Source organism: Pelobates fuscus, chromosome 8 (genome assembly GCF_036172605.1).
Source record: "Pelobates fuscus isolate aPelFus1 chromosome 8, aPelFus1.pri, whole genome shotgun sequence".
NCBI classification, from domain to species: domain Eukaryota; kingdom Metazoa; phylum Chordata; class Amphibia; order Anura; family Pelobatidae; genus Pelobates; species Pelobates fuscus.
The window spans coordinates 144,273,454-144,294,240 of record NC_086324.1 but is presented as its reverse complement, the minus strand read 5'-3'; the positions used below and the strand labels follow the sequence as shown (position 1 = coordinate 144,294,240).

The following is a 20,787-nucleotide window of genomic DNA, read 5'->3' as shown; positions in this document are numbered from 1 at the left end:
CATTATAAATACATTATTAAGATTATTATAACAACATTTAGCATCCATAGCTATAGGTAGCCTTGATTTGCCCTACCTCCATAAAGTCACATGGTATTTCCAATAGTTTGCTCAAATGCAGTTCATAAGCTCATGGTCCATGGTTTGATAAAAAAAAAACCACCAAAGTAACGTGTTTTTTTTTAATCAGTTTACATTTTAGTTCATATATCATGTCACTGGTACTTGCTTTTTTCTATGAATATTCCTCAATTGCAATGCTGCTTGTGCACCATCGTTTGGCCGAGAAAAGTGATGAGCGAGGACCAAGGCAGTGTTGGTCCTAAACCATATAAAAAGTTACCTATGAACATAAAGGTACACAATTCAACAAAATAACGTTAGCCTAATAAAGCCGTTTTAGTCTCACTGCTCAATTCACTGCCATTTAGGAGTTAAATCACTTTTGTTTTTGTGTATGCAGCCCTAGCCACACCCACCCTGGCTGTGACTGACTATATATGCATAAAAACATTTTTTTCTAATTTTCAATCAGATGTTACTTACGCTAAAAGTTTTTATCTCCTGCTCTGTAAATTGAACTTTAATTACATATAGGAGGCTCCTGTAGGGTCTAGCAAGCTATTAGCAGAGCAGGAGATAAGAAATTCTATATTAAACAGAATTTGCAATAAAGGAAGTATAAACATTAGAAGTCTCTTAACAGGAAGTGTTTAGGAAGACTGTGTAAGCCACGTGCAGGGAGGTGTGACTAGGGCTGCATAAACACAGTAATTTAACTCCTAAATGGCAGAGAATTGAGCAGTGAGACAGTACAGGCATGATATATACACCCAAACTGCTTCATTAAGCTAGTTGTTTTGGTTAATATAGTATCCCTTTAAGTAATTAACAAATTTGAAGCTTTGTGACATAACTTGTAGTGAATGTTGCAACTTGTTTACATCAAGACTTGCCAGAGTATCCAGACTGATGCTATAATAATTACTGATACACCATATGCAGACTACAGGGGTCATGAGTACATCATCTATTTATTATTTGAATTTAGGCAAACTACACCATGTTCTAATGAGTGTAACTTCCTGTCTGTGGTTATAAATAATTCAGTAGAAAGGGCTTTCTATCTCTTGAAGTCATGCCCACTTAGCAGGAAGCAACCAATATAAATGAAATCATAGAGATAAAAGTCAAAATTATTTGTTCAATATGTTTATAAATATCAATATATTTAAACGCAGACAGTAGGCCTACTTATTGTAATACAGGAATTGTTTCGGCTTTTTCTTTCCCAGTATTTCCCAAAATACTTGGTTACATCTCCAATTTCAACCATTTCAGAGAAGATCCAGTTTGGCAAATGAGGAATGTGTTTGAGCTATTCTGAGAATGGTACATTTAATAACTTACCTCTAGATTTTGACCACTGAACTGTAACAAATAACCCCCACTGTGATTATGTTTTACTCCCCCAAAAAATTGGATATCATTACTTCTTAATGTACAATGATTTGAAGAGCCCACTTTACAGTTGTTCTTATTAGAATATTATATTTCAAAGACCTACATTTTTACATTAATTACACAAGTTTACATTAATCTAGATTAAAGATATATTTCAGAATGGTAAATTAAGGTTTCCCGAAAGAACAGGTTGGTCATCATAAATGGCTAGTAGCTAATGAAAATTGTTGTAGGATATCATTTAGTAGACAATAATTTGAAAGAGCTCAATTTGTGTTTCTAAAGAACCCAGAGGTTCATACAGCCAACACACACACACAGACATAAAAAACACACACACACATACGAACACAAAACCACCAATATATCTGTATTGGCATACTTACATATATATATATACATATAATATAATGGCCAAATATAGCATTGGGCAAAACTTTCTGCATGCATACATAGAAATGCATTTCTTTAACACACACAGTAACATGTTCTTACTCTGCTTTTTTGCGTTTATGGTAGGATCGTCTCCATGGATTCCTCCAAGTCTTCCTTTTAGCTAGAGACAAGTCGGGTAGGAAAGCTGCTAAGGAACCTTCTATCTGGTCCGGCTTCCCGCAAAGCGCATGTTCTGTTGAGCAGTAGTATGAACATTCCCCATAAAAACAGATGTTGTTTGCTGTAACAGAATCAGAAAACATCTTTAACACAAACAGGAAACATGGACAAGAAAGGGATCTGACAGATAAAAACAAAAGTAAAATACACCAATCAATAGATGACAGAACACATAGCCAGCACTTTCCGCTGGAATGCAATATAATGTCAAGACTTTTTAAGATTAAATATCATCATTTATGTCTTTCTGCTTACTTCAGAATGAATTAGAATGAATTAGAATTAGGTCACGTAGTATATATCTCGAGTAAAGTATTTTCTAAACCTATATATAATACATTTAGAGAGAGAGCAACCAATCAGGAGGAGAGGCTAAGACAAAGCTGACGGTGAACTATGATGAACTATGATGGAACCACCAATGTCCAGTCCCAGTTTGTCAATTCCAATTTACAGCCCAGATAAATAGAACTTTTAGAATTCTATTAAAATGTCAAATATTGAACCCTTGAAATCAAGTAGAAGGTAAAATTCCAATGGTTTAAAATATACAAATCCTATATATCCCCAAAAATATATTTATATCAGCTCAGAAAATTGGCAGACAAAACAAAAGCACATTATATTTATATGTATATATAAAAAAGGAGCAATACGTGCAAGTCAAACCACATACCCAAAATGCGTTTAATTTTAATCATATTTTATTTTACAACTATTTTTTTTGAAGGCCAAGTAAGGCAGTGCAGAAATGCAACATAACAATGGTGTAAAAACATTATATTTCAACAGACTGTCAAGAAAAATGTTTGACGATAACCAACTTCTCTTTGACTGCATTTTACCCTACAAAGTTTCGAGGTATGCGTATTATTTATAAGCATTGCATACCAAAATTAAATGTATAACTATGTCAGACATTGAATGCATGCTTAATACACAAACCAAATGGTATTAAATACAAAGTTTCACAAGGCTAAGACGGAAAACAGGATGAGATCACTCAATGATTCAGCATTAACAGAATGCTTTTGTCTAAGTTTAAAACCATATTTGAAAAATGCATTCTCACATATGTGATAAGATTTAAAGAAAACAATTATTTTGAGTTGCGTAATCTAACCTCTATTTTATAATTTATACCAGGGCCTGCATAGCTCTGTATAGTCTACTATTTGGGTTTCTTTTTTTTATTATTTGCTCCAAATAAATTTTTTCCTCCTATATCTTCAATTTTTGTTTTTACTTTGCATGCAGACAGTATCATTCTATTAAAAAAATTTTAAATTCAATTGAAATTTCACAGCTTCTGAGATTTGTCTTTTACAAAGGCAACTTGATCAACAGCTGGCTCAGTGGGCAGGAGGTATATTTACATAAATGTACCGCAACGGGGTTCAATTTGCAGAAATATATTTGCCTATACTAAATCATAAAAAAAAAAAAACCTGAAATCTTGCCATATATAATTACATGAAAAGTATTCAAGAGGTATCTGTTTCATGCTACAAAAAAATAAATGCATATCAAATACAGTTTTGCAGTTTTTCCCTCTGGCGGCCGACTACAGATGATAAAATTTCACCGAGTCATTACTTCGATCTCTGCAAAAAACATCCACGCGTTTAATTGCCTTTTAATAGGCAGTCAGTAGTTATCATTAACTATATGATTTCATCCTCAGACACACAAGATTTCGGCTGGAAACTTGCAGTTTTCTCCTTTTTGTTGCAGATAGCACACAGACGAAACCTAATAAAACAGATTAATGGATGCTCTCGAACACAACCCAGCACTAACTTGATCAAAATGCTGATGCTTTGAAATTATATAATAAGTCAAGCCCCAAATGCAATTTTATAGAGAGACCTCTCCCCTGTAGTACAGTATATTACTGCATATTAAATTCAAATATTGACATATTTCAAAGGAAAATAAAACTTTATCACGCAGATAGAAGTATTATCAGTCAACAGAGGAAAGTAAATTGCATAAGACTGAGAACCTTTGGCATGATATATTTCAAATCAGCCAAGAACAGCTTCCTACTTATTCACTCAAGCTAATATATATATATATATATCCAGTGACCAGTATATCCAGTGACCGCCAAAATAATATTGTCGTGTTCACCCATAAACCACTCTACTCTGCCCTCATGCCCATCTCTTTTTCACATATCTGCTAAAGATGGTACGTCTGTGTAAAATTTTCTTCTCTTTACACAGAAATAGACATGTTTTTTTCTTTTCTATTTATTTATATATAAGGAGAGGCGCCTGCCCATTAAGAGGTGTACAATCCCAATGTTCTTGCATGCTGGATGATATGCCAATCAGAAGTGCCCATATGCTGTACACGGCAAAAGTGCTTGTTGTGGGTTAAAATATTATGTATTTTCCCCTATGTGCAGTGTATGCATACTTACATATGCACTCACGCTTCATTCCTCCTTTTACTGTGATAGAGCCGCTACATAAAGTGATTGGAAGGAAGTGACTGAAATGAACACTATAGGGTCAGGAACACAAACATGTAATCCTGACCATATAGTGTTAAAACTACCATCTAGCCCCCTGGCCCCTTAAATATAGTACAATCTTACTTGTATTCAAGTCTGCAGCTGCTGCCTATGCCCCTTTCTGCCTCTGACCGGCCTGCTGTCTACTGACATCATCAGAAGTAGTGGTCTGAGCCATTCACAATTCTTTCCCATAGGATTGGCTGAAACTGGCAAGGAAGCAGATCAGAGGCAGAGCCAGCACACGTCAAACACAGCCCTGGCCAATCAGCATCTACTCATAGAGATGCATTGAATCAATGCATCACTATGAGGAAGGTTCAGTGTCTGCATGCAGAGGGCAGAGACACTGAATGACAGTGCTGCTTACTCTGCAACATTGCCCCAGGAAGCACCTCTAGCAGCCATCCGAGGAGTAGCCAGTGGAGTTATCACTAGGCTGAAATGTAAACACTGCATTTTCTCTGAAAGTGTTTACTGCAAAAAACCTGAAGGGAATGATTCTACTCACCAGAACAAATACAATAAGCTGTAGTTGTTCAGGTGACTATAGTGTCCCTTTAACATGAGTGTTATTAATTTCAGGTACGAGAGATAAAGATTTCTATTTACAAACAAAAAAGAAGACCCAAGACATCTCAGATGCAAACCAACAAACTAGTGGTAATGTTTTTCTTGTGATGTTAAAGGGACACGTCCTGCGTCCAAACTGCTTAGGCCACGGCTGAATTGATGTGGGTGAACCAGAGTTGGCAAGTGACCTTACATCTGGGAAGTGGAACAGAGTGTATCTTGGTCTATCACATCTTGTTTGTGACTCCAAAAATGTCTAATGGGTGAACCACTCCAATATTGTCCCCCCATATGGGTGAGATCTCTGGGCAAAGGGAAGCGAGCAGTAACAGTTTGGACTACAGTTAACCAAGTCCACATGAAATTCCATGGCCATTTAACTTGGGCAAAATTAAGTGAAGGTCAGCACACAGTGACACTGGTGATCAGTCATTTCTCTTTTTTGTTTTTGAGTAAAACAGCTAAAAGCTGCGAGTTGGGGATAAAAAATTGTGTGTAAATTTAGAAAATTCCAATCTGTATTTCTTAACTCGGAGCACTAAAAAATTGAATTATTTATTTGGTTCATGACTAATGTTTAACAGTATCTAATCAAGTTCTTCATTAAAACCAGACAATTGTTGGGGTTTCCATGTTCACCAAAGAACAGAGAAATCCCAACGTACTGCATGCTGCCACTTAATGACCGGACTGTTAACTTAAAGGATACACTTGTGCCGTTCAAATATTTCGACAGATAATACAGAATTCCTCATTATTCAGGTGGAGGTAGGGAGGACAGGCTTAGGCACATACTGTAGGTGCAGCGGCTTTTTTGCCCTCATATTCCTTTAACCCCTTAAGGACCAAACTTCTGGAATAAAAGGGAATCATGACATGTCACACATGTCATGTGTCCTTAAGGGGTTAAACAATTCAGACACAATATTACATAGTTCACATTGTATCTAAATAGCTTAATCTTTTAAAATCCCAAATTTGCTTGCTCCCTTAGCCCATTTTTGCATTTTCTCTCATCACCAAGCCTTTGGCAAATCTCCTTTTTGATCTCTTCTCCGGGGAACACAGCCAGGGACTTTGAAATGAAAGTTCCCACGTATGCTTAACAAGCCTTATATTCTCATCCAGAGAAATGAGACATGTAAGCCAATGTATCTATAGTATTTGATAAATGATCCATTTTATTGACTAAAAAAACTGCATTACAGACTGCAGCGGAGTAAGGAGATATATTAACTCATAAATGTATCACAAGGCAAGCAATAAAATTCAGGCCATACTAGTGTACCCGCTGTAAAAAACCAACAGCTTTAGTTTTCAAATTCCTCTTTTTTATAAACTAGAATTTGCAGATTTAAGCTGTTCACATGACTGAATGTACAATTCCAATCCTGCTCTATAGATTTCCATTTAGATGTACTTTGTGATGCTATAAAACAAGAAAACTGGCTGTCTTATCAGTAATTTGTTGACAATGCGGACTATTCCCAACCATACTGTGGCCATTGGCCAATACATTTAGCCATTATGAATAATTTTAATTACGTAAAGACACACAAGGTTATATTTACAAACAGGCATACTAGTTACTTATGAATATGGTGCATTGATTTGGCATCTTTTTATAACGTACACTAACAAATATATGTGAATGGAAAGTAAACTAATTGATTTTAATAACACAACTAAGCACATTGTCAGATTACTTATTGATGGAACTTTGCAAGAATCATTAGATACAGCAGTTAATTTTTTATTTATTTTTTTAAAATGCCTACTTTTTTTTTTATTGGATTAGCACGGTAATTGCTAATTTATTATTGTCAGATTGTGCAATCAGTAGTGAGCTAATAATTCATTGCATATTTTGATTTTTGAACTATCATACAAGGCGTGCACACATTTATCTGGAGAGCCACTTGTAGGTTGACACTATAGTTACGCAGACAACTTCATCTCAATGAAGTGGTCTGGGTGCAGTTGTCGTGTCCTTTTAACCCGGCAATTTAAAATATTGCCATTTCTTAGAAACTGCAATGTTTGAATTGCAGGGTTAAATTCACCTCTAGTGGATGTCATAGTAAAATGATGCTATGATGCAGTCCTTAGAATGTAATACATTCCAACGTGAAATTTTGGATGTGTGCACGACGCTCACCACACATGCGCATCCAAGCTTCCTTGATGAGGAGCATTGGATTGGACCAGTTCGAAGAAGGAAATGCCTCCTCAATGACATTGCAGGAGAAGGGGAGGGGAGCTCATATTCTGGCTCCCAGCCTCACTCTGAGGCACGCGAGGGAGCTGAGCAGAAAGCTCAGAGGAAGTGCTCCCTCGCCAGCCACCTACCAGCGCCGCTTGCCCGCCAGCCAGTGCCGCTCGCCCAGCAGCCACTGGACCACCAGGGAGGAAGAGACACCCCCCCAGCATCCCCAAAGGTAAGGAGGCTGGGGGGGGTGTTTAAATAAATTTTTATTAATAATAATAATAATTTAATTGTTAGTGTGTGTGTGTGTGTTAGTGTGTGTGTGTGTGTGTTAGTGTGTGTCTGTGTCTGTTAGTGTGTGTCTGTTAGTGTGTTTCTGTAAGTGTGGTTCTGTTAGTGTGTTTCTGTTAGTGTGTTTGCCTGTGAGTGTGTGTGTCTGTTAGTGAGTGTGTGTGTGTCTGACTGTGTGTGTCTGTTAGTGTGTGTGTCTGACTGTGTGTGTCTGTTAGTGCGTGTGTTTGCCTGTGAGTGTGTGTGTCTGCTAGTTTGTGTCTGCTAGTGAGTGAGTGTGTGTCTGTTAGTGTGTGTCTGTTAGTGAGTGTGTTTGGCTGTTACTGAGTGTGAGTGTGTCTGTTAGTGTGTGTGTTTTTCTGTTAGTGAGTGTGTGTTTCTGTTAGCTAGTGTATGCGTATCTGTCAGTGAATGTGTGTGTGTGTGTGTACAGAGAGCCAGAGAGCAAACAGGGGTGACAGAGAGCAAACAGGTCGAGGTAGTAAATGCTAACTCCTTTCATCTGGAGAAGAACTATCCGAACCTGAAGCCAGCTTTAGACCTGGGTTATCCAGGTCAAAATCTAGAACTACCAGTTATATATTTCTGCCAGGTTATCAAAAAAATATGCTACAATGTTTGGTATAAAAAAAAAAAAGTAATAATAATATACATCGATGATAAAAAGAACATTTTGGTTTAACCTTTTTGACTCTACGATTGGTTGATTGGCGCATGGCAAAATTTGCTAACTCAATTGCAATCAAACTGTAATTCTAGGCAAATTGGAATCCAATTTAAGAAAAAGAAAAGAAAGCACATTTAATAAACAGCAGGACCATCTGCTTCGGAAACAGTGCATATTCGGTGCAAACTTGTCTTGGCGAGATAACTATTTATATTTCATTTTCTAAGCAGAGTCCCTTGTGATAAAAATAAATGATTTATAAAGAAAATCTTCAGCAGAAAGTGAAGCTATGCTTATAGTCATTAGAATCCAATAGTATCTTCTAGTACATAAATTCCAGAATGTCAGAAATGAAAGCCCCAAAGTATTTTTTTTACTTGGTTGAAGTATATCTACTGCCTATGAGACTTTTATCTCATTAAATACAGCTTCACAAAGGGCCTATTTTGGGGGTTTTGCTTTTTCTATTTTTTTTCCAAACAGAATTGTAATTTTCCAGGTATTAGCATTGTTAGTAAGGGAATTATTTACATCTGTTCGTCTCTGCCTCCTGTGTTGTTATGCCTTTTGTGAAAAATTCTGCACAGTTATTCGCTGACCTGTCATTTATTAATGTTCCACCTTGTAAAACTACAACCTCGTAACTTCCCCCCAAAGTGATGAGATCAATTAATGGGAAGGAATTAGGTTGAAGACACAGTCATATCAAATGCCCCCAGTAAAAGGAGCATTTGTCATGGTGACAGAATAACATGAAACAAGTTTATTCCCACTGGTAACATCAACATATCGTATAGTAAACTAATGTGATATTGGATGTAAGATTTCATTTTTTTTAATAAATGCAATTTGAACATGAACACTTGTGAAAAAAAAAATCCTTTGTTGGCGAAACGCGTAGTGTTCTTTTTTTTTAATAAATACACTTTGAACCGGAACACATGTGAAAAAAATTATTTGTTGGCGAAACGCATTAAATGTTTTTTTTAACTGTTTTATACCGCTTTTATTATTAATTTACCTTAAATATATGTTTATATCATAAAGTAATAATTGTATGACATCTTTAGACTTTTTCCTGTTCTTTCTATTGGAGCCTGGAAGCAATACTTTTGGTTGGGAAATACCACCTAAGAGCTGTGGATTGTGCCCTTTACTTCCTTTATAACTGTTATGGGGTGCAATTCATCTTAGCCACCATAACTGGTTGGTAGCCCCCTGCACAGAAGTATTTTACCAAGAAGACACCAAATATGCCTAGGCAGGCATTGTACCATTGGGGCTATTTAAATAGAGCTATCCTAGCTCTTAAACCTGCAAGTGCATTTTTACTTCTTATATTGCTATATAATGTGGGACATACTACACTAGATTCTGCTATATCTTTGCATTTCCATATATTCTACGGAGAACGCATCTACCTGTGAAACATGTCAAGGCGCTACTCTCTCTTCTTATCCCATGAACAGGGTTATTCACTGAAGACTTGTCAGAGATTTGAAAAAATAGGTGAATTAGAAAAACTCCTTTAGCTAGGTTTTCAGTTTGGTTCTACTGGTGTTAAAATTCGGAATTCACTCTGAATGCTGAGTTTTTATTCTGTTAGTGGGACGTTCCACAGGCAGTGTCTTATCCTTCAAGCACGACATTTGACATCCATTCCCTACACATTATGCCCCGTACTCTATTTTGTTAACCAAATCAACTCAGTACTTTAAATTCCACACAAGCCAGTTTTACCACATTTACCGGGTTTGTCTTCTCAGTTCGCATTTCAATAGTTATGTAGAGGTCTTTTGATCACTAATCCATACTTTTATATAATAAAAGGTAAATTACACAGCCTGCAGAGATTACTATTCAACTAGATATCGTATCTACTGAGCATTACTGGCATCATTCAAATAATGCTTTGACAAATTCTTTAGTGGGGCATGCAATACAGGAGTATATGGGGCAATAATATATGATTGACAGGCAAAAGCAATCCTGAATAGATGAGAACAATGTATCAGAAAAAAAATCGCAATTCATTTTTTAAGCATTTTAAGGTTTATTAAAGATTGAGTAAAGTAAACAGATTCACAAAAAATGCTAAAATTCCATAATTATTTTTTTCTTATTTTTATATATATTCCATATTTTTATATATTGGATGTATATTTCCCCCCTCCCCCCTTCATTTGTATCCAGATCACAACCCCCATATTCTTAATCCCTTTAAAAGATCCATTCTCTCTTTTAAACAAGATTTTTTTCTCCTTTTATTATGAATCTGTAAACTGTATGAGTATTGATGCTATGACTAAAAATATATTGAACAGTTACTATTTTTTTTCATATATATATATATATATATATATATATATATATATATATATATATTATGTATAACATGTTTTTAGCAGAGGAAAATTTTATTGTACAAAGACTTTGTTTTACATAAATGCTATGGATGATCCTGCCCTATTCCAATATGGCTTCACATAGACTTCCGGGAAGGCTTGTCCATGAGAGGAAGCAAACGGCAATCTTCGCTATGCCGTCATGACGTAATCACGTCAATTGCCGTCATCACGCTAAACGGAACTATATGACTGCGGAAATGACCATGGAGCACGAAAACGGCATGAGATTCAATTTCCGGGAGGACGGAATAAAAACCACCATGAAGAAGAGTCCAACATACACTTTGAAAAAGACCGATGTAGGTTGAAACGCGTTGGTGTTTGTGGATTTTTATTTATCTTTGTTATTAGCTAATTCAGCTGCTGTTACCTGTTTGTTTTTATCCAAGTAAAGTTTTTTCACTCTTACCCTACTAGATATCCTCCTGGAAGGAGAATCCCAAGGAGTGAAGTTTACAGCCCGAATAAGCTCATTATTCAACTGCCACCATAGCAAGAGCCTGCTTGTGGTGGCTCTGGAGAGTGTGAGTGACCCATTACCTTTTTAATTGATATATACTTGCTGTTATACAGTATTATGCTATGAATGGTTTTATATTGCTCTTTCAGAAAGAGCAAGCGGCTCTACATTCATACTAATAAGTATATACCTCTGTGTGCTGTTGATTATTCTTGCACCCCCCATTATTTATTACCTTTATCTATTTATTCAGTGTCATTTAAGTGATTTTAGACACTGGGGGTTGCTGCACTTACATTTGCACTTTTAAGCGCCAATCCACCTTTATTTTATCCTTTCTTGGATTGAATATTATATATATGTAGTTGTAACCAGACAAGTTGGACACACAGGAACAGAGAGGTTGAGGGCCCTGCTCAATGAGCTTACATGTTATAGGGAGTGGGGTATAGTGACACAAAAGGTAAGGATAGTATTAGACTAATGGCAGTTGCAAGAGAGGAATCGGGCACCGGGCAGGAAGCATTCGGAGAAGAGGAAAATTAAACAATGTGTCTACTTCTTCTTATTTACAATGCATGTCCTGGATGTGACTGTACTGAGCTGCTTTGTGAGGTCATTTGCTAAATCTGTTAAACATTTTTTTAAAAAGAGGGTTTCACGTAAAAAAATATATAAAAAAACATTTTATAGGTGATTTTCATTGTTATATTCAGCGGAGTAATTTTCAGAGTAATTACTCAAGAGCGGTTCTTAAAGTGGGCTAAACATTGTTGGCAAATTCAGAAGCAGGCCAGTAAAATGAGAACGTGTGTTGTGCAGAAAGCAGATACAGGCACCTGCGAAGCAGGAAACAAATTGCCCCAATGCAGTAAGCAAAAGTTGGGCACTTGTGCATCAATTAAACTACTTTCTACCTATTTCTAAGAAATACAAATTCAATATGCCAATAATGTCACTTGTCCAGGATATCATTTAATGTTAGTGTTGGCGTAAAGCGGAGGAAGGTTTTAAATTAACACTTTTAGAGCTAAATGTGTGGACCCACCTGGCTCTTAAAGGAAAAAGACCTCATCACCTCTACTATGCTTTTCCTTCACACAAAATTTTAGCATCAGCTACAAAAAAATCATATACCAAAAATCCCTGTCTCTCCAGCTTTTTCTGATTAAGACTTATCCAAGCAATAGATTTGCAGGAAAAAAAGCCTAATTAAATATCTGAAAAATGATGAGGCGCCCACAGGTCTGTGTACCAAGATAAAACCTTGTTAAGGAGAGAAGGTTTTATAATAAGCCCCTCAGGAGGGCCAGTCAGCCCTGAATTTAAAGCATCAAGAGTCCTTTGGAAGCAATTAAAGACAGAGATTTTCTGTGTTCGCTCTGCATTTATTAAGAAGGCTCTGTCTCCAAAATGGCATTTATCAGTGTGACTGTACAGCACAAGGGAAGACAAGCTTTGTCACTCCAGATATGGTGGACTACATCTACCAAAATGCTCTCACAGCCATCATACTGGCAAAGCATTGGTTTCCTACCTCTGAACAGATTTGCAAGAAAACAGACGATTGGGAGGAAAGTTATATTAGCTATGGAGACGTGACTAATAAATGGATATACATAAATACGTTTACTGACAGCCAGTTCTTCTTGACCCGGCTGTACAGAATATAGGATTCACAAGTTTCTCAAAAAAGATTTTAAAAAAACAAACAAAGCAGCAGCAACCCTTCAGGGATGGGAGTAAGTTATAGAATAGAAGATCACATAACAGAATGTAAAATAATAGTTTTTTTGGCCTTTAAATAAAATAGCCATATGAATTAAAAGTTCAATAAAGGGGGCGGAGCTAGCGCCTAACAGCAACGGTCGTAATCTCCCGGAGCTCCGACTAAACGGAGCAAAAAGCGACTGAAACCGGCTGAAATACGGGGTGCATACCCCCCAATAAGCACCAGACGGTACCACACACGATGGGGAGGAAGACTAAAAAACCCCGACCGGAGAGGCCCAGATTCTGCGCCGATATCGGCGATCTCCTGAGAGGGCCGCAGGGAGCAGGACGAGCTGACATGGCGGCGGACCTAGATGATTTCTCCGATGACTCGGACGAATACTCCCTTCACACACTGGGGGAGCAGGTAATACAGCCTCCAAAACCCGCCCAGGCAGCAGCCAAAGGGTCAGCACCACTCACTACAGAAATACTTACCGGCCTCCTGGCGGACCTCCGTCAAAGCCTGTCGTCTGAAATATCACAGGTTAGAGAGGACCTTAAGGGATTCAATGGGCGCCTAAATGCAGTCGAACAGACCACTGTAACACATGCAGCCCACATACTGGAGCTACAGACCCAGGTCAGCACCCTCACCACAGCCCACAACACTCTAAGCCACCAGCTAGCAACTATGGAGGATAGAAGAAGGTGGAAACACCTGAAAATCAGGGGTCTCCTGGACAACATCACCCAGGCAGAACTACCACACTGCCTGCGCAGGCTCTTCACAGCCCTTCTCTCCCCTAAACAAGCCAGGGGCATTACATTAGATGGGATGTTTCGGCTCCCCAAGCCTCCCTCAGCCACAGCCTCCAACACCAGCGACGTACTGGTCAAATTTCAAAATGGCCAGGACAAGGCAGCCGTTATGGGTGCAGTGCGAGGCAAACCCCCATTTCGGTTCGAGGAGATGGACATCACCTTCTACTCGGACCTCTCCCGCCAGACCCTACAGTGGCGAAAAACTCTACGTCCCCTCACATCCATATTAGCGTCAAGGGGAATCAAATACCGCTGGGGCCCAACACGAGCGCTACTCATCCAGCATCAGAACGCAGAGATCAGGGTGATGGAGGCATCGGAGATAGAGGCAACACTGGCCACACTGGGAATGAACCACGCCGCACCGTCTGCACCGACAACCTGGGATCCGGCTAACGCTGTCCCGTTCATCCCGGCGAATAGGAGTCTACCCGGCCGGGCAAATACTTGACTCTGGAGACTATCTCCTGTATTTATTTTCATTTAAATCCTACCTTTTCACCTATTACGACCAAAAGGCCTCACGGGGCCAGCACAAGTTATATGTTATACGTTATTACTGACTCTCCCTTTCCTCTGACAACACCCAAAGGCCACACATTATACACAACGCTAGCAGGGAAGGGCAGTAACCTTCTGTCCCACCTTACCCTTACAATCCTATAGGTGCCACGACCGGGATTAACCTGGGAACACAGGCTCCCTAAAGAACACCAACCCCCCCAGCTCCATGCTAGTATCCACCAACACCCACTTATCTATGTGGAGCTGCGCTCTTATAGCGTCTAATCCGCTTTAGAGACACATTACCTCTCTCTCTCTTATTTTTGCTAACACACGGCCATACATGCCTTAGACATTTACCCCTACTACTACGACTACTGGAGACAGGCATCTGGCAATAACAAGCTACATCATTATACACACTGAATTTAAAAAAAAAATCTGTGCATGCATTACCATACCCCATTCTGTTTTAAAATGTTTATAAAAAAGCGTGAGGATTGCCTTTGGGGTACCTCATGTTTGTTGTTATCTCATTTGCACGACAAAAATAAAGAATTAAAAAAAAAAAAAAAAAAAAAAAAGTTCAATAAATGTTTGCCATTCTACATAAAAAAAAAAAAACACTTTAATGAAATCTGCACATTCCAGGTCTCGCCAATCAAAGATCACATGTAAATTACTATGTTGTCTACTGAAAATTACTCAGGCATGAACCATACTTGTTTGAGTGCTTCCATCGTCTTTATTAAAAATGTATTAAAAGCTTTCTTGGCACTATTGACCATGCGGAATACTATAGAATGATTCACTTTGGTAAAAGCTAGCAGGGTTTTAAAGGATTTGTAGTTCAGCACTGTACAGCAGTTTCATTCATGGAAATTACATGACTGAAACTGCTGTCCAAGCTAACAGAGCTTAGACGCTCACCTTCTTCTGAAACATAGCTCTCTCCATGTTTCGTCATGAATGGAGTTGTGTGTCAGCTACAGCAGATGACATGCTCCCTCATAGATATCTATGAGGGAGCATGTCATGCGAGGACATGATTTGAATGGTGAGCACCTGCCCTTTGGGAATATACTGTACAAGTACTTGAACGGACAGAATGTTTTTTTTTATGAAAGGCGATTGCTGCTCAGTATGGCGAGTGTGGTTTTCATACTAGACTTGATCAAATATAGTCAATTCATACAAGACAGGAGGCTCCTGGAAGATTGACGGAATAGCTTGTAAATGTAATAACCAAGGTTCTAGATGGACAGTTGGGGCGCTACCGCCTCTGTATCAAACTGTGTGAATCACAAAAGAAAGGCGTTGAAACTTTTCTTAGGTGGTATATTGGACCCTCTGAATTATATCACATTCACCAAATACCCAATAATTTCTGCTGGAAGCAAGGGTTTCCCCTTATATTCATGGTGATCTTGTTCTCAACTGGTTTTGCTCATATGACCAGATGGTGGACCTTACATCCCACACCTTTAACCCCTTAAGGACCAAACTTCTGTAATAAAAGGGAAACATGACATGTCACACATGTCATGTGTACTTAAGGGGTTAAACTAATCTTTTCTGTTGGATCTTTGTTTACCTCTGTAATCTCTAGCCAGGGCCAAACATATACTAGATGCTTAGATATTTTGCAGAGTTATGGGATAAACTCAGGAGTCACTTTTGAAAACTGTAATCTGGAAAATGGACATAATATTTGCTCTGATTCATGACACCCCAACATTTGATGCCTTGCTTTCCACTTGGATTTTCATTATTTTTATCCTCTGCTCCTTGTTGCCAGCCATCATTTCCTACACTGCCTTTGGCTCTAAATTAATTTGAGACTCCTCACTCATTTTCCATTTTTTTTAACTTGTGCTGGTAATTAAATAACATTGCTTGAAGGGATACTATAGGCACCCGAAATTCTTCATCTCATTTTAATGTTTTAATGCTGCATGGGCTAATAAGGAAATCTTAGCTTGAGCAGCAATGAATGGCTATGATTGGCTGAGAGTGTCAGCTGACTGCTTTCAGCCTATAAATTGATATGGCTACAAAGAAGTGCACGGTATCTTCGTTAGACACACCTTCAGTGAGGGCGGGGCTGTTGGATGCTGGGGATCCTCATTCAAAGTTAATCTGCTCAAAAAATGTTTTAACACTGAATGGAGGGACAGTGCCAGAGGACCTCAGGCACTATAACCAATTCAATGAGATTAAATGGTTATAGTGCCAGCAGTGTTCCTTTAACACATTTTAACAACCTCCATCCCTTCCCTCTAACTAGACTGAATCTAGTACGTTGAGTGAGAAGATTATCATTCAACGCTTCTAACTAAACAGTCACGCTCTGCGGCCTCTTCTCCACCTATAAACGTATCACCATATAAACAGTATCATCTTATTCCACCTTCATCTTCACTGACCTATTTGTTAATCACCTTAGCCTTCCTACTTCATTTGTTCATTGGTTTTTCTTACTTCAACAGTTAATATTTGTTCTTTGATGCTGTAAAAGTATGAAAATGATAATAATAAAATCAAAAGAAAGGAAATAGCCAAGTTTAAAACACTAGGCATGTGTGGATAGCACTTGACTACCGATTCACGATTCATAGAATGATTATTGCATGTTGGGGAAGCTACATAAAAAATGGCGAATTTGAACATTCTAAATAAACATGTATAGATAGCCACTTAGAAAGGAGCCGTATTGGATGCATACTAACTTATTACACCTTAGCTCCCACCAAGAATGTTTGATATATATAAAAAGGTAATGCACAAGTAAGCTTAGCCTTATTGATCTCTTTAAATGGTTGGTTCAATTAGTGCTGAAATAACTGGCGTTCTATATAATACCTAATGCACTTATATTCTAATACCTTTAAAGAGAAAGAAAAAAAAATCAATTTTTCTTTTCATCATTGAATTTTCAAGCCCCTCTTTTATTTTTGCGATCTGTCCAAATAAGCTTAGCAGGGGGTTTCATTTGTCTTATCGGTTGCTTATTTTATATCAGACACTGAGTTTTTCTTTCAAACTGTGTAACACTAGATTGTTTCAGTCCGTAACACATATCTTTAGCATAACATTTCAGTCACAGTCAGGTAAATTGCAGCTGCAGCATGCATAGCTAGGAATGATCCTTTGTAAAACAATGGTTTCTCTGTCCGCAGGTACTATTCAATGTTAAACAAGTGCTGGTACCCACATAAAGCCTGGAACCCTTGCAATGCACTACAGTACAAACCACGTATGTTACTCTTGAAAAATGAAATTGAAAAATACTACATCAAATGAAACTAAGGTCTTTTGCAAATGTAATAACAATATTTATTCCATTAAACTGGTGGACATCATCGACGCACTTCAAGTCTTGAAAAAGGAACATAATAGGTCCGAAATGTTTGACGTTTGATTTTTTTTTTTTTTGTATGACACTTTTGAGATGTTTCTCCAAAATGCTAAAATACTCTACATATAATTAACGTAATTCAAGCTACTATAGTAGAACCTTATAGAAGTCTGTTATAGTGGTAGTTGCGCTGCCAAGGGGCATTAAGCAGGTTTTCCTACATTTGTGCCGTATCGGCAGAAACACATAACAGTACGTGTTGAACTTGTCCAAACACAGTGCCGCAAGGCATGCTGATCTGCACAAGATATGCAGCAATCCAAATCAATAATTTCAGCCATAGTTCACTAAGGTATGACTGATACCCCTCTAGGGCCCAGCAGCCTAGATGAACGTATCTGGATTACTTTATGAGATTTAGGGAAATCTAATCCAAGCCTAATAGCTTGCCATGACTTCCCATTCTGGCAGTTTTAAAGGAACACTATAGTCACCTAAATTACTTTAGCTAAATAAAGCAGTTTTAGTATATAGATCATTCCCCTGCAATTTCACTGCTCAATTCACTGTCATTTAGGAGTTAAATCACTTTGTTTCTGTTTATGCAGCCCTAGCCACACCTCCCCTGGCTATGATTGACAGAGCCTGCATGAAAAAAAAACTGGTTTCACTTTCAAACAGATGTAATTTACCTTAAATAATTGTGTCTCAATCTCTAAATTGAACTTTAATCACATACAGGAGGCTCTTGCAGGGTCTAGCAAGCTATTAACATAGCAGGGGATAAGAAAATCTTAATTAAACAGAACTTGCAATAAAGAAAGTCTCTGTACAGGAAGTGTTTATGGAAGGCTGTGCAAGTGAGGTGTGACTAGGGTTCATAAACAAAGGGATTTAACTCCTAAATGGCAGATGATTGAGCAGTGAGGCTGCAGGGGCATGTTCTATACACCAAAACTGCTTCATTAAGCTAAAGTTGTTCAGGTGACTATAGTGTCCCTTTAAGTGGTTAAACTAGGTTTAGATTACTAGTGCCTTTACGGAGGGAACTTTAACTCCTTATAAGACTGATTATATCCACAGCTGAGAAACAATATGCCCGGCGGCACTCCTAAGCATTAAAGATACAGCAACCTCTTTGTTTTGACTGAAAGGAAAAGTGTCATCATTATTTTTTAATATCACTGAAAATGAAAGATTGCATTTAATAGCATTCCTGTGTATGACTTTGTAATTATGCAATTAATTTAATATAGCTTTTATGTGTATTCATTTGTTATATTTATTTTATTTTTTTCAATCCACTGACTTACCCTTCTTACCCTTGCTACTTGGATGTGGCTTTGTTTAACTGTGTGTGGTCGCTAGTGCCATTTCTCTGCTCAGCTTGATATTTGGAAACTGCTTTTTTTGAGATTCCTTTTACTTTATCATGATTCATGAACACAGATTAGCTGTTCATTACCTGCATGTTTTTTGATTGGATAAGCTATTAAGTCCACGAAAGACTAAAGATGGCAGCCTCCACAGAGCAATGATTACCCAGGAGACCGCACTGGTAAAACGCATGTACGTACATTGCAAATTAATATGCATGCAATTTATAATACGTGTGATCTTTTATGTTAAATAAGAATACAGATGACTGTTTTCTTTTTATTGAAGAATTGAACAGAGCTCATTCAGTATTAAAACATATTATGCAGATTATGAACATCAAAGAGATGTACGTGTGCTAATTACAAATACTCTCACTTATAGGGTTATTCACTAAAGTGTGAATTGTCTGGAATTCAACGTGAATTCAAAGTTTTAAGCCATGATATTTGAACTGGAAAACTTCTTCAAGTGACCTTCGTTGAAGATAAATAAATCTCATTGTGTTAAATTAGCAATTTCTACCACAACGTGTTCATGTTTGTGGATTCCCCCAACCAGCAAATTTTATAAAAAAAAAAGGAAATAATAATATATTTTCTCACCCCTCTTGGGTGGTATGTTTATTCCTCATTCTCGGGTCCTCTACCAGAGACCTGGGAGTTTGAGGGTTCTGCGCAGTACCTTAGTTGTTCCTAGAACTGCACTCTTCTGGACAGTGATCTCAGATTTCCCAGCTGGAATCTGTTGAAGCCACTTCTCCAACTTGTGAATCACAGCCCCGAGTGCTCCTATCACAACTTGGACTACTACTGCCTTCACCTTCCACATCCTTTCTAGCTATCCTTTCAGTCCTTGGTATTTCTCCACCTTCTCATGTTCCTTCTTCCTGATGTTATAGTCACTGGGTATTACCACATTCACCACGACTGCAATCTTCTGTTCCTTGTTTGCTTGCTTGTCTGTCTGGATCTTAAAGTCCCACAGGATCTTAGCCCTGCCATTCTCAACTACCCTTTGTGGTATCTCCCATCTGGACTTAGGCAGATCCAATCCATATTTCGGTACACAATTGCCAACAACAATTGTATAACAACAACAACAGAAATAAATTAGCAAAAGGCTTGCTAAATCTCATTTGAATATATATATATATATATATATTCAATTGAAAATTAGCAAGCATTTTTTTTTCATTGGAACAGTGACATCATTAGGCACAGATACCTATTGATTTCGCAAGTGGATATTTATTCAGATATCAATGTTCTGCGATCATTTCATAACTGCTTCAAGAAAACTAATCTAACAGTGTCATTTCTCAAGAGGCCCTACATCATTAGTCTGCTTCAGTAAGAAATACTTGAAATAGATAATGGTAAATGAAAAAGACCGGCAAACAAGTCCCTCGTCCCTGGATAATCTACTTGTCTGAGCTGAATGTAAGAAGTTACCTAAAACGCTAATATACTAAAATTTAAAAAGGAAAGAAACCATTTTATTTTACATACAGTCATATCAATATGTTATTGCTCTCTTGCAAAACTCATTCCTACAGCAAACTGAAAGTGGAATATTTCTATTTTAAATATCTTAGTGACTTAGGGCTCAGGGGTAGTTTTGTACTGGTTTTAATGTCATGGGTTAATGGGTTTATCCCACCCCCCTCATCTTTAGATTAGTATTGCTATTGTTATAGAGTAAGTCTTAAGTCTTTATGGACAGAAATCATTAAGGTCACTTTCATTTTAATTCCAGATAAGTATCGGCTCAAGTATCAACAGCTCAACCCTTCAGAAACTACT

At 37.8% G+C, this 20,787-nt stretch overlaps 1 protein-coding gene across 1 annotated transcript in view; it reads right to left on the bottom strand.

Moving 5' to 3' along the window:
- Positions 1-20,787, bottom strand: part of FAM20C (FAM20C golgi associated secretory pathway kinase) — a 152,908-nt gene that overhangs the window by 27,971 nt on the left and 104,150 nt on the right. The window contains exon 6 of the mRNA XM_063430380.1: positions 1,960-2,140. Within this exon, the coding sequence (XP_063286450.1) occupies positions 1,960-2,140 (181 nt within the window). The remainder of the gene's footprint in view (positions 1-1,959; positions 2,141-20,787) is intronic.